The following is a 14,907-nucleotide window of genomic DNA, read 5'->3' as shown; positions in this document are numbered from 1 at the left end:
AGAAAATTTTCTTCGTCAGGAAAATTATTTCTGATACTGATAAACAGAAAATTAAATAATTATCTAGTCTAGTCTTACCAAAATAACTTTTAAGATCAAACTATTTTTTTTATTTACCACTTTTGAAAAATATAGTTTGGGTTCCGTGTTGTATTTTTTGACTACTTACTCCATTGTAAGAATATTTCCCGACTAAGGATGGATTAATGAGGGCATAAGTAGTTACAAAAGATTTGATATTCATTTGTTAAAATTAGATCATTTAATCACACCAATTATTCTACGCGTATAAGTTAGAATCCTTGGCCGGAACTATGTAATAAATACATTTTTCTACAACCTCCATAAATTTGTTAGAGATATGTAAATTCGATTTATTTTAGGGAGCCCTTAAGGATAATCAAAAAATCTATTTGTCTTTATCTCTTTCTAAATCTCCCTACATGCGTCTAGCTCTAGACCCAAGGTGAATAGAAACAAGAGGCAAAAAACTGTTGCTTTCCACTGGCTCCATGTGAATTGAGACCAGGTACTGGGTTGCCACCGCCAGAGGGAGGCACATTATTGGCAGCCGTCGCATAGTTATAGCTCATGTGCGCGTATGAAGGAACAGCGCTCGAAATTGCCTCGGTAGCAAATCCAGAACTGTGAATAGAAGCTCCCAAATGCTGTGGACTGCAAGGGGACTGACGTGGCTCCATAATTTGATGAGAAGAAACGGCGATATTGGCGGTGGCGGACGAACTGCCATCAGCTGCACCACCAGATGGCAGCGGCGGTGGTGCTAAGCCATATGAGGAGATTACCTCGTATCCGGTTCCATTGTTGCTTGCTCCCAAATTCGATGAATGTACATTAGCGCTGTTTCCAGCATCATTCGGAGATAGGTGATGATGTGGCCCAGCTATCGGTGGTGGTCGCAGGGTCATGTGGCACGGATACAGCGAAGGGGGCGTAAGGTCGCGTTGCTGTGATAAGGGCGATGGAGGGGCCAGAGGTCCCACCGATGAATGGCTGAAGCTTGGCATTGGTGTAATAGAACTGCAAAAGAAAAATAATATATGAAGTTACCGATACCACAAAGTAAACACAAATAGTATTAGGTTGGTAGATTAGATTGGTAAATTAGGTGACCGCTTGAAGGATATTACAGTCTACAAATGTAATGATGCTGATCCATCATTCGCTATGAAATATATACATTTCTGTGGCAAGCAAGACCTAGATCTGCTTGCATTTCAAAGAAGTCTTTAAACGGTAGCTCCTCTAGGCAGTATTTAAACTAAACACAGGTTTAATTAATGTACTCGTACCCGTAACTATCTCCCATCGACAATGCGGGATGGTGCATATTCGAGTACATCGCACTCATAGAGCTGCTGAAACTTCCGCTATTGAAATTTAGGCGCGGCGAAATGGCAGGAAGAGCGTGCGAGTGAGTGTGCGTATGCGGATGCGAATGTGCATGGGCATGGGCATGTGCAAGGTGATGATGGGTACTATGTTGCCCGGAGATCGCTAGGCCAGGCGAACAAGCGTCGCTGCCATCTTCTTGTGGTTGCCCACCAGCACTGTCGGAGTTTCCAACGGATCTTAGATGCAGCGTTGGTGTGGGACTGTCAGTGCTTTCAACACCACCCACGGCCGGCGTAGACAGCGTGTTTGGCGACGCTAACCCGTTGATTGTGTCTGGATAAATAGGATTGATTTTTATTCAATATACTCGTATTTGTAGTGCACTTAAAACGGACTTACTTCCTGAGGGACAATTGCCCGATAGCAACGAGGAGCAAGCCCCGAGACTATTAGGACTGTCGGTTAAAGACGCATTTGCTGAAGTTGAAGACGAAGTTCCACTTGTTCCCGTAGAATTTGGTGTCCTGCGCTGATTTCGTAACTTCTCTTCGCGGCGCCACTTAGCACGACGGTTTGAAAACCAAACCTGTATTCTTGCCTCCGGCAAACCGATCTTACCAGCCAAGCGTTCCCTAGCAAAAACATCCGGATAATGTGTGCGTTCAAACTCTGAGAAATAAGAAAAATACACTATGAACTATTTGCACGCGTTTTCATCAACCTATAACTCAAACACTTGCGATAAATTTGTATAGTGTAATCCCCCTAGCAACACATTACAAACTGTGGCAACATTGTATTTTTACCGGTATTAAGCCCCAAATTTTAGAGATTAGTTTGATAATCTTCAAAGTCAAGCAGCACCTTTTCAAAAGACGTATTTTTTACCGTTTGTTTCATCTGCAACTTTTTTCTGTAAAACTTGTAAGAGCATACATATGTACATATGTATTATAGCAAGTACTCTTCGAGAATCAGGCTTATTAAATGGGTCAAAGTCCATACCCTGAAGTCGTTTGAATTGCGAAATGTGCTTTAGAACAATGAGCTATATTTAGAATGAGTGTAACTGCGCTTACCTTTTTCTAGGCTATCTATCTGCTCATTTGTAAAGGAAGTGCGGTTACGCTGCAGTTTCCGTTTAAGTATTAGGCGAGCCTGATCATCCTCGCTGTTTCCAATATTGGAGGCGCCGCCATTGGAGTTTTCCCCTTCACCGGAACCCGTTTCATCCGACTGATGTCCGTCAAGCTCTGCCAAATTCATAAAGTAAAGATATATATAGTATACAACTACAGGCTTACATAAAATATGAAAAGATATACATATGTACATAGTTACAACATAGGCATAGCATTCCTTAGGAGACAAATACCTTCAAGTTTGAACCGGCTGAGAAAAAATATTCCATCTTAAAGTAATAAGAACGCCCACGTCTTTAATAAATAAATAAATAATGACTATGATTGCTAAGAGTCTCATAGCCACTCATAATTTGGTTGTGCAACTCGGTGGGAAGGACGATAAACTAAGAAGCGTCCTTCCTATATTTATAAATTCCTATCTACTCATCTATGCACCTATCGGTAGCAGCTCGATGCTTCCCATTCGCTAAACAATTCTCACAGCCATGGACTCGCCCCTGAGCTCTCTATTGCCTCTGATCCAAACCCCGAAAAGGTAAGCTAATTAAAAGATACACTAATCTATGTATGATAGTACAAAACAGTTGGCTCTCCATCTTCGATTAGTTACAGGAAAAGCTGAACAATTGGTCGGTCCGGCAATCACTGTGCACTCTAAGCACAAAATCAGAAAGTAATAATGCAATATTGCAGATGGGCATCCGAGTGTAAAGCAGGCGATAAGTTTGTACAAAATGTTCATACATATGTATGTATACATAGTATATGCGTCAGATACGCCATCCTGTCATCCATTTGTGTAAATGTATTGTTTTCTCTACCTATTTATGTGCAACTATTGTTGAGTTTAGATTGAGTTGAAATATAAACGAGGGGGAACGTTGTGAGTTGCTGCGGACACCGCAACTCTACAGTTATACCCGATACTAAGTCAGTATGGCTTTCCTCCGGCAGACGCCGCTAATATTAAACGACACGACAAAGAGTGCGTGCGAGAGAGACAGAAAATCAGTCTGAGCGTGACGTCACGCGCTGCGTAGCCACTGCAAATTGATTTGTTTCCTTTGGCTATAAAAATGATCTGATCTGATTCAGATTCAGCAATCTGATAGATATGGTCGTTATCTATGATTCTGCGTTTTTAGTTTTCTCAAATCTGCAATATTGTGGATGCAACAGATTTTCGTCCTTTGTGTGGGCGGAAGGGGGTGGGGCGAAATTTTGAGATAAAGGTTTTATAGTGAGATCTAACAGAAGTGCGGATACCAAATTTGGTTACTCTAGCTTTAATAGTCTCTGAGATTTGTGAATATCCCCAGATTTGCATCCTTTGCGGGGGCGGAAGGGGGTGTGGCGAAATTTTGAAACAAACTCGTCTCGGTCCGATATATTAGGAGTGTGGATACCAAATTTGGTTGCTCTAGCTTTTATAGTCTCTGAGATCTAGGCGCTAATGTTTTACTCTAAGCAAAGCCGCCTATGCTACCTGTGTGTTAGAGAGAGACAGGGCGAGAAAAAATGAAATTGTTTTCTTGATGCTGGCTATAATAGTAATACGATCCAATTCAGATTCTGCAGTCTAAAAGATATGGTCATTCTCTGCGTTTTTTGTTTTCTCGTATCTTTAAAATTGTGGATGCCACAGATTTTCGCCCTTTGTGGGGGCGGAAGTGGGCGGGGCAAAGTTTTGAAATATTTTTGTAGCAGTGACATATCACAGAAGTCTGGATCCAAAACATTGTTGCTCTAGCTCTTATAGTCTTTGTGCATTAGGCGCTGAAGGGGACGGACAGACGGACAGACGGACAGACGGACGGACGGACAGACGGACAGACAGACATGGCTCAATCGACTCGGCTATTGATGCTGATCAAGAATATATATACTTTATGGGGTCGGAAACGATTCCTTCTGGACGTTACACACATCCACTTTTACCACAAATCTAATATACCCCAATACTCATTTTGAGTATCGGGTATAATAATTAAACTATCGATTATGCACATTAAGGAATAGACGATAAATGTATAAAATATCTAAAGAATAAACATTTTTACATTTTAGTTGAATTCTCTGCAGGTAAAAGAAAAGTTTTTCTTCGAACGAAGCAGCTATATACATATGTATACAGTCTTGGCTCTGACTTATACATATGTACATATATATATAGTCTATGAATTTTGATTGATGAGGATTCTTTAGGCGTATCAAGAATTTAGTCAAAATCACAACACCCTTTGCAAGCGTATAGGTAAGGACAGGCATTGTTGTGTCGAGCAGTTCTATTGCGAGCCGCATTAGTGGTCACATCAAAGAGGCCGCTAACATTTGAAGGGGCTCTCGGCTTGTCACATTTTATATGACCAATTCAATGTAAAAGGTCTAAGGGTATATGTATTTGTATGTAGATACGTCAATGGCTCGTGTGTAATTGGCGCTTAATGTTACTGAATGTGACAGTGCAAATAGATGCTGATAGCCAACAGACTTGCCGCTGGATATGGTCGGGCCAGCGCCAAAGGCTGGCCTGCTCTGGATCACTCCAGAGCACATGTCACTTGCCTATAAAGTTGCAATGTTCTGACAGGCAGCAACAGAGCAACAATGACAGACGACGGTAGATGTCGAGCGATGTCGAGCAACTCGGGATTTAAACACTGCGACGGCTACGACGGTGAAGGGAAACGGTGCAAAGGGGATGGATACCGGGACTGATGTGGGAAGAGGATGAGTTCGAGTTTGGGCTCGAGTTGGAGGACAACGAAGTGACACTCAAACAGCTAAATACATTAAAGACAAAACTTGATAAGGCAAGAGCTCTAGTATGAGGATTTCAAATACGATTTTATAAATATGTATTTTCTGTTTTCTATTTATGCACCCCATCATCAGCAACAGCATCACCTTAGAACCAACCAAAACCCCACCCCAATCACGACCCTGAACCCATCTCCATCTCCAACCACAGCCACAGCCACCCTCACGGTTTCCCGTTTAATGAAGTGTCATCGCCTGTAAAATGAGTCTGTAAATCGCATTAAAGCAAACTACACGGTTAAGGGTAAACCTGTCAAGCACGGCAGCGGCAACGTCAGCGGTTGCCCGATAGCTACGGATTATACTTGCTCTGCAAGGGGGGTTAAGGAGGAGCAGGAGTAAGAGTAACTCACGCTACAGTTACAGCTTTGACACACTGTCTGCGGTTGGTCTGTGTTGTGTTTTGTTATCAAAACTGGATTCATTCTATTAAGCAAAATAGTATTCTCGGTCGAAGTACTCGTATAGTCTAGGTATAGTCAAAGCTCTGATTATCAGATTACAGCTAATCAAAAGCATTTGTATCCAACTACACAGATCTCATCCAATTGGAAATCAATAGTGTGAACCATAGGAACAGCAGTCGATCAATAAGTCCGAATACGAGTATGATGGGCGTCATCAGTCGGTGCCACTTATGTTAATTATGTATAATATTCAAGTACCAATATCTTCAATAGTCAAAATGTTAAACGTTTTGTCTTTCAACTTATTTGTTAATATTTTATTTAATAATTAACAGATGATTTATAATTAAATGAATAAATAAGAGTAAGAACCAGGAATCAGGAAGCTAACTTCGGAGCCCTGAAGTTGATGTACCCTTGAAGGGTATCTTTAAAGTATTCTGCGCACACAAATCGCGTACAAATCGCACGGTCCTATCTGGTGGGATTGTTGTGCTGATGAAGTGCCGCTACACGTACAATGTACAATACTTATCGGCACTAATACAATAACATTTTCCGTCGCGTACGCGACGATCTCTGGTATTCAAAGAATGGGAATTCAGAAGATGCCAGTTACCAGCCGCAGTGATATATATTCATACCTCAGTTACGCTCGTTAAAGTTAAAGAAACGATCGATGCGCACACAAATCGGAAACACCAGAAGATTGACTTACTTTCTTGTTACACAATACCATAAAACTAAGCAAAAGATTAAAAAATCATACAATAAAATTTTAATTTTTAACATTTTATTTTGGGATATTAACCGAAAATTTTGTAATCTCTGGTCGTTTTCGATACGGTTCATTCTCGATATTGATAATATACACTGGATGGTAGATGGTAGAACGCATTTCCACATCCCATGCGTGTGTAGACAGAAACAATTGTCTGTCACGTGTCTCAGGTTTTTACGCACGACACGACACGCCTAAGACATTGTCAATCGCCAAGTTTTGGACAATCACGGCACGGAAATAAAACGGGTCATACTCGTATGAAGCATCGCATATCTGCAAAAGCAAATATGTAAATGTCTTCCCAATGCAATCGGTAGTTATTTCAGCTCGTTCGTGCGCATTTTCAGTTAAATTTAGTTTCGCCGCTTTTTGTCTGGTTCAAAGAAAGGTATATACATATGTACATAACGGCATGAATTGTATATAACACATTTTCATTTTCAACTATCACTGCATTATATTCTCATTTTCCATTGGAAGAATCGGCTAAACAACTGTATTATAGTATATAGTCTATAGTCGCATTACTACATACATACATATGTATGTATATCACAACTTTATGAGTTACTACATTCCATCATAACGTACCTTCTATATGACTATACTACATAAAGTATGTGAATATTAAGTAAAGCTCACCTTTTTTTAGAAGAATGTCGTCAGTGGTCATGGGGCAGTTGCTCAAGTGGTTGTGGTTCCCACCGCCGGCTAAATTGGGTGGACTCAAGGGCTGAGATGTCGTTGAACCTGGGGCATATACAGCCACTGAAGTCATACTGGAGCCGGATGACACTGGGATCGGTATTTCACTGCCGTTTAGAGGGGAGGTGTACCAGGATCCAGTTGAATAATGGCGTGGAGGCCAGCTTGCCTGTTGAAGCTGCGATACCTGTTGGTGCTGTTGGCTGTGCACCAGCTGGGTATGACTGGAATGGGGATTGGTTCCAAAATGGTTCGGTGACGAGATGGCTATGGCTGGATCCAACGATCCACCTGCATGCTGAGTATTGAGGAGACGGAGCTTCTCATAAATAGACTCCTGTTCGCTGCCTTCGCCAGAATTGCTGGCTCCGCCGCTTTCGGAAGAGTTTAAAGGCGTGGCTGTTTGCATCAAGTCGCCTCCCGAGCTCAGTGTGGTTCTAGTTCCACTCTGGCTCTGCGCACTGGTAGCAGTACCATTTACATTTACTGTAGGATTGGCGCTGGTGCTAGTGTTTGTACTTGAATTACTCGTTCCGGAATTTTGTTGCTCCTTTTGTGCCGCCAAGTTTCTTAATACTCGATTTATCGATGAAACCTAAAGTGATATATAGAGTTTGATTTGTTTGTTTTGGGAATATTGAAATGATACTGATATAATACCGAATAATATTGTAATAAAGTAATGGAAATATAGTAAAATGGTTTGTGTTACATTAACATCTGTGTCCATATTTGTTCATTAGGTACAGTTTGTACATTGTACATATGTATGTACATACGAGTAAAATCTGCGGAGTTGACTTTGGGTTAGAGTCAGATTACGACTCGAAGAACTCTAGTGAGTCAGTACCAGAAAAAGCTTTAACTTTACCTTTTTCAGTTGGCAGCAGCAGCTGACATTTGGCTGGGGGTTTAGGAATATTTTTTCGTCCTTATTATTTTAAGGCTGTGCCTGCGCTTGACAACGCTTTTCAAACGAATTCAAAAGGAAAGGAAAAATACGAAAGAAACGAAAGAACAAACGAGCAAACATATAAATGAGCGAGCGAGTGAGAAAGAACAACAGGGGAAAGTGCAGTTGAGTGGAAAAATTAGGCAGAATGTCCTTTCAGGGGGTACAACGCTCGCAGTGAACGTTCGCATAAAAACTTATTTTTAAAATGAGCACCGTCCCCGAATCCGTACGTACTCGCATACATACATATGTATGTATGTATATGCATCGGTACATATACATACATATATGCACATAAGTATATTGTACATCCTTCTACCTACTTCGGACATATTTACTTCTGTATACACCATAACAACTTTGCTACTTTGGAGCTTTCTGCATCCCATATCTATGATGCAGTGCAACTTAAAATATCTGGGCTTAAAGCTAAGTAATCTCTAGCAGTCATTTCTTTGGACAACAAGTGCAGCGCAGCAAGGAAATGGAAGATTTAACGCTCGTCGGAGAACAACAGCCGTCAACAGAAAGGAGCTGTATCCTGTGGATGGGGGGGAGAGAAGTGGCAAGGGCCTTTCAGCCGTTCCGTGTCCAAGCGAAACTGCTTGAGTTTTCACCCCCCGACGATTTTGCTGTTCGAATCCGAACTCGTATTTGGCCAATCGGCCGTTTCTCGCCCCGATTCCGAACGCCGAACACCGAGCATGGACGTGATTCAGCAACGTGATTCCGATTCCGGTTCCCCCTCGCACTGGCGCGTGAATTTCAACGCTTAACGGTTTGTGGTGGCGGCGGGCCGTATTTATTTAATATTGTATTTTTTCGTACATTTTTCTAGCACTGATTTCCCTTTTTGTCGTTTAATGTGCATAAAAGATTTTCCCTTCCATTTGAACGAGCACATTTTCCACACAACTGTCAATGGGGAAAAGTACAAGGCAGGCAAGGCAGGACATCACCATCAGCGGCCATCGGCATCGCTGTCACAATTCATTTTGCCTTTCTTTCTTCTTTTTTCTGGCATACTTAATAAACAATAAAAAAAAATACGAATGGAAAATGTTAATGCCAGAGAACAGCAAATGGCGTCGGAAATCGAAAATAAAAAGAAATCCAAGTGATACAAATTGTCATAGTCATACCGAGAATATAAAGCCTTAATAACTAAAGCAATTACAGTAACTACCATAACATTATGCAGTAGTTGCTGTAGCATCTACACGCATGTATATACATACATTAGATTTAGTACACTTACACTTGGAATATTGTCGTTGGTGCAAACGTTCTCCTGCAGTAATCTATCTCGAATTTCCCAGGCAAAAATGCTCGGGCACTCGCGTTTGTATTGCGAAATTTTGCTAACGACTTCAGCCGTAGCGACCCGTGGCTTGGATCCACCGATGGCGCGTGGTCGAATGCTTCCGGTTTCATAATATCTGAAATAAAACAATCAAAATCTTTATCCCATTATCCATAATAGTTAATCTTGAATATAGCTTGAACTGCACTAAATTAGATCAAACCAAAACGTGCCATCCGACTCGGCAATTTTCGACTCAAAATCTCCACTTTAATAAAATACAACAATTTAACAAATATTAATATATTCTAACTGGAATTAATCATTATTAGTATTAGATGATGGTTGAATGATGGAGAATAAATTGCAAAAATGAGTCAAAATTAATAATTGACCATATTACATAGTATAATTAATCGTTTTTAATGATAACAACTTACGAACTGATGGGAAAAGAAACTGCCATGAAGAAAAATCTCTCGAGGTTTGCATATCACCTACCTGCCTAGAATTTTGCTAACGCATCCATTAGAAACTTGTAGAATCCGAGAAATATCACATGGCCGAGCTCCGGAATGCGCGAGCTCAACAATTTTCTGGCGCGTTGAATCAGGCAATGGTCGTCCACCAACAAAAACACCGCCCAGCTGGTTTACTCCACTGTGACCTGTAAATATAGAAGAAGATACATACATACTTTTGGATGCACTTGCTGGTTAAAGAACTGAAGGACCGCACACCAATCCACGGAACAGACCATCACGGAACACAACGAATACAAGCCTTTAATTAATTTGAACTCTGCTGCAGTTTACAGCCTAATCAAATCACATACTGTTTATTTAGACGTAGATCCAGGTGCTCCTACAGACATATTGATGTTTAATAATATTTCTACTTTTCATCTTCTGTCAGTTTCGCACTACACTAAATCATAACTTAATTCGTAACTTCACAGGTTGTACAGTAATGTGTACCATATATTTTATATATGTACATATTTGTATATGTATGTGTATGTATTTATATGTATATGTGAAAAAGAATCTTACCTATATACATATATATGTATAACTAACTAACGACCTCATAGCCTCGACCTACGAAGGCAACTTTTCTTTCCTTTCCGCCGTTGCCCGCAATCGGATGCGATGCTTAGATATGGCCGCATGTATATACATATGTAAAGTATGATGCAGATAATGTGGCAATGAAGCAGATAATTCGGTTTGGCACACTTTAGAAAACGTCAACATACTCGGACGTCGGGTCCACCTGATTTCGGTCCACTTCGATGTTAAAGCACTTCAGAAACTTTTTGTGCCAATATATCGGTTTTTAGCATCTCAATTTGTATTCGATGGCCTGAATTCTTAAGTTTTGACAATTCATTTTGAACGAGGACAACCCTTTGTGAAGACCTGAGACAAGGCAAGAATATGCATACACCCAAAAAGCAACAAAATAAAAATCAAAAGGCAAAAAAAGGTCCCACTTGGGGTTCAAGCCAAGCATAAGAATGGATTTCAAACAAATTTCCGAGTACTGATTGATAGAAAATCCCCTAAATCTGCGTATCAATTTACTACTTTATTGGTAACGAAAGAAACGAAACCAGCCAAGCAGTAAATGCATGGCATAGCTGGGCTGGTCGAGTAAGAAGGACAGCAGGCTAAAAATTGACAAGGGGCTAATCCGAGAGCCTTTCTTGTTTCTTTTACGAGTTATATGCATAATATTGTATTGTACCTTTATATACATACAAATATACCTATTTATGTTTGATAGATAACCGATAAGCACCGCTGTATCGATCTTCAATAAAATTTCGATGTCTTTAAGAAACTCTTTATACGATTTAAATGTTACAATCCCCATTTTTCCCCCTCTAAAAGACCACTTTCCTATGTATTGACTGTGGGTCATTTTGTGGAGCAATGTACGGACTACCGACGACGAACCCATGTCGAAGATTAGAGTGAATTCGTGGGAAACTCTAAGCGGTTTAAGTGCACACGGAGGATGCTTTATCGGCTGTCGTCTGCCACTTCGAAATACATACTGCACAGAAATAATAGTGAGGTGATATTATATATATGTATATTTTTAAATTATATTTTAGCCTAGAAATTGTTTGCAAGTTATCCACGTACAAACTTGAGATACACTATGCAAATTCAATCAAACGAAACGTTTTAGTTAAGAGTATTTTCCAAAAATAGAAACCTCTGCTGCATCAGCATCAGCCGTGTGTGCAATGAATGTAAAAAATATGAATTACCAAAGTGACAAGCTACACAATAGCCGAGAAAATCTTGCCAATGGGATTAACAATGTAATTGCAACACAAATCAGTCGGCAAACAAAACAATGGCAGACCAGACCAGTAGTTTGCAGACCAGTACTCTCTAGGGGACTCTGGACCGATTAGGGAGACTTCCCCTTGTCGCAAAAGAATGGACAGGGTCAGGAGCATGAGCAGCAGCAGCAGCAGTAGCAGAAGGCCTGGGATCCGGACCCGAATCCGACAGCCGCTAAAGAGGCTCATTTGGTTCTATGTTTGTGTGTTGTGAATGTGTGAATACGAGTGTGTGAATACGAGTGTGTGTCCGACATGAGTAGAACAAAATGCCAAGGCTTTTGTTTGTTTTTATTCGACTTCGGCTTTCAACATCAATAATTGTTTTCATTTGTAACGACATGACACGAAACGGTCGTCGAACACGAATACACACTTCAAGATCATTAAAGGTGGAAAATGATTGTATTGATTCACAACACAACAATAGCGTAGACCCAACTGCGAGTACTTAGCAGCTCGGCGGGATAGGGATGGGATAGGATCCAGCAGGACATCACCATCATTGATGAATGCAGCCCAGCTACTACGAGTATTGCTGTGCGCTCGTCATCGTCTTAAAAGCCGATATAGATCCTCATCGCGTTCCTAACTATTCACTTTGATCAGCTCTCGCCATTGTGGTCTATAATTGGCAGCATGTGCCCGTTTCGTTTCCAAGTCACCTATGAAACAATGACCGTAGCCATGGGATATTTGGCAATTTTCACACCAATGACAATTTTATCATGCCATTTATAAAGTTGTATAAGTAATCCCTTTAGTTGATGAAATGTCTCAATTATAAGTGTTATTTCCTGCATATGGCAACTCATTCTCAGAGTTTGTACTATTCAATCGATACTTAAAATAAGTTTACATGGAACAGAGTCCACTCCAGTTCCTCATCTTGACTTTGAACTATGCTATTTAAGTAGCTCTGCCTTTGTATCGGCATCTACAGCTATGTACATATGCACCTGCAGCTGCCTCTCTTTACCTACTTATCTGTATCTGTACCTAAATCTGTATCTAATTCAGTACATGATGTTACTCAAAATTATAGACATCCATCCCACATATGAGCCTTCCACATACACATACGCGTTAAGAGTCCACGCGCCAAAATCTGGTTAACCAGCAAAGGCAAAGAGCTTAACTTCTGCTCCTGCTCCTGCTGCTGTGTAAACTTAAATAATTGAAGAGGAAGTGTAATGGGGAATGTGGATTTAAATTGGTGTGCGATGGAGGGCTAGGTGGAAATGGTGTACGGGTATGGAGTTGGAGCCGGAAACATACATTCGTCATCAGTTAAGTGGTAGTAAGTTGTGGTAAAATACGACGATGTCGAATGGGGTTGCGCCCCTGTGGTCGCATCCACGGCTTCCATCGCAGTAGCAGATTTTCCGCCTAGTCCACTACCACTTGCGGTACTTAAACAAGGCAGATTTCTCATCGCAATCACATTGTCTATAAAAGAAGAGCAGAGCAAAGGAAAAATATTCACATCAACAAGTTACTATAAGCTAGTTATTGGAATGTTATTCAGATGATAGTTACGATCCTAAGTAATCAACTATGTACATATGTTTTTGAGTCCTCCGTCCAAATACACTATAGGTACACATGAACTTATAATTCTCATGCCGAAAAAGTCTAGGGCTGTTGTTTTGTACAAATTTGAGTACAATATGCACAATGCAACAATGAATAAGTATAATTATTTGATGATCACTAAAAACGCTTCTTTTAGGCCGACCGTCTATTTGTATTTTTATGGTATGTATGCATGTATGTACATACATATGTCGGACTAAGCAGCAGACTATGTACTATATCAGATGGTGATGACCGTTGCATTCAACCGATCTAGGAAATCGAAACAATAATTTCAAATCATCAGAATGGGAATGAGATTGCATACATGAATCTAGGTTCGGTTCGGTTCGGGTCGGTTCGGAGCTTAGGCACGGACCCGCAAGGCACCTGTAACTTGACTTGACCGTGTAAAGTGTCCAAAGCCAATTACCAATTATTCTTACCCTTGTGAGCCATTTCCTCGAGAGATGGTAGGCGCTCAATGAGAGTTCCCGCAGACCATGGGGGCACTACAGTACTGATCGCCGTCGGTGTTGGTTGCAACGTAAACATAATTGATTCTGGATATGTAGATGGTTTGACGCTTTATTGATTCCACTGAATGTGATGTAATCAGATGTACATACAATACATACACAGGTATGTATGCATGTGCCAATGCTCACATTTAAAATGCCTACACAGAAATTTTTCGAGAATAGCGCAGTTTGCCGACTTTTGACTTCACGCTCACGCTGCGTCCACACCACGGGAAACAGACTAAGCTCAAGAATCTGTGCAGATGTTAACTGTGAATTGAAGGGGGATCCCTTTTGTTGGCGATGTCATGGGGACTCGAACTGCACAAACATAAATGAAGCTGAGCATCCGCCTTTGTTTTAATTCACTTGTTCATTTCGTATTCGCCGCTTTCAATTCCTCATATGTATGTATTGGCCAACACTTTTGCACATTTTCACTTTGCGCAATGCGCGGAATATTTGTTAATTATGACAAGTGAACGTGAACGGAACGGAACGCGATAAACTTAGATAAACTTATTTACATAAATATGTAGGGGAATCTCGGTTGCTGCTCCACTTGGAGAAATAACACTACGCGATACCTTAGAACTTCTAATAACAGTAGCAGTAGCAGTACCAATACCAGTACCGATTCCGATACCGACGTTTGCGTTACAATGCCGATTAGGCTCTCATTAACGATTCGTAGCCTGGAGCATCTAACAACAGACCGGACCGCGCCGCTCTATAGTTACCTTTGCTACGCGGGTCACAATAAGAATGCAACTGCTTGGTTGTGTACCATTAACCGACTAGACGGCTTCTCCTCTCCTCCTGTGCTAATTTGTGCTGTGGTAGGAAGGCTCCTCTGATTTGATTGGTTCGTAAAGCCGGTTCACGCACCACCACTTGCCACATGGAATCAATGTGGTTGGCTCGAGATGGCACAAGAGCTATCCCGCTCTTGCAGGCTTGAAACATGCTTTTAAGTG

At 40.9% G+C, this 14,907-nt stretch overlaps 1 protein-coding gene across 4 annotated transcripts; it reads right to left on the bottom strand.

Annotated features, from left to right (window-relative positions):
- Positions 1–239: 239 nt before the first annotated feature.
- On the bottom strand, positions 240–14,623 carry LOC6602026 (paired box protein Pax-6). 4 transcript variants are annotated; one of them, XM_026991067.1, is made up of 10 exons: positions 14,078–14,623; positions 13,856–13,972; positions 13,113–13,283; positions 9,977–10,142; positions 9,431–9,611; positions 7,155–7,812; positions 2,436–2,609; positions 1,756–2,025; positions 1,314–1,689; positions 456–1,041 (listed from the first exon to the last, which is right to left on the bottom strand). In XM_026991067.1, the coding sequence occupies exons 2-10, from the start codon at positions 13,962–13,964 to the stop codon at positions 456–458; spliced, it is 2,691 nt and encodes an 896-aa protein (XP_026846868.1). In that variant the 5' UTR covers positions 13,965–13,972; positions 14,078–14,623. The 4 variants fall into 4 exon arrangements, 3 of the variants coding, with proteins under 3 accessions (XP_002027073.1, XP_026846868.1, XP_026846869.1); XM_002027037.2 differs by lacking the exon at positions 14,078–14,623 and having other exon boundaries at positions 240–1,041; positions 13,856–13,964; XM_026991068.1 differs by lacking the exon at positions 13,113–13,283 and having other exon boundaries at positions 13,856–14,623.
- Between the last annotated feature and the right edge of the window lie 284 nt (positions 14,624–14,907).

This window comes from Drosophila persimilis, unplaced genomic scaffold, assembly GCF_003286085.1.
Source record: "Drosophila persimilis strain 14011-0111.01,24,50 unplaced genomic scaffold, DperRS2 tig00000652-arrow-arrow-pilon, whole genome shotgun sequence".
Classification (NCBI taxonomy): domain Eukaryota; kingdom Metazoa; phylum Arthropoda; class Insecta; order Diptera; family Drosophilidae; genus Drosophila; species Drosophila persimilis.
Note: the sequence above shows the minus strand (reverse complement) of the source record. Positions and strands in the feature narration are given on the sequence as shown.

Excerpts from the sequence above, each read along its gene's own strand:
- LOC6602026 (XM_026991067.1), bottom strand. The coding sequence starts at position 13,964 with ATGTTTACGTTGCAACCAACACCGACGGCGATCAGTACTGTAGTGCCC. Across the intron at positions 13,284-13,855 it reads CGAGGAAATGGCTCACAAGG|ACAATGTGATTGCGATGAGA; the intron begins GTAAGAATAATT and ends CTTCTTTTATAG. Across the intron at positions 1,042-1,313 it reads TCGATGGGAGATAGTTACGG|TTCTATTACACCAATGCCAA; the intron begins GTACGAGTACAT and ends TTTCTTTTGCAG.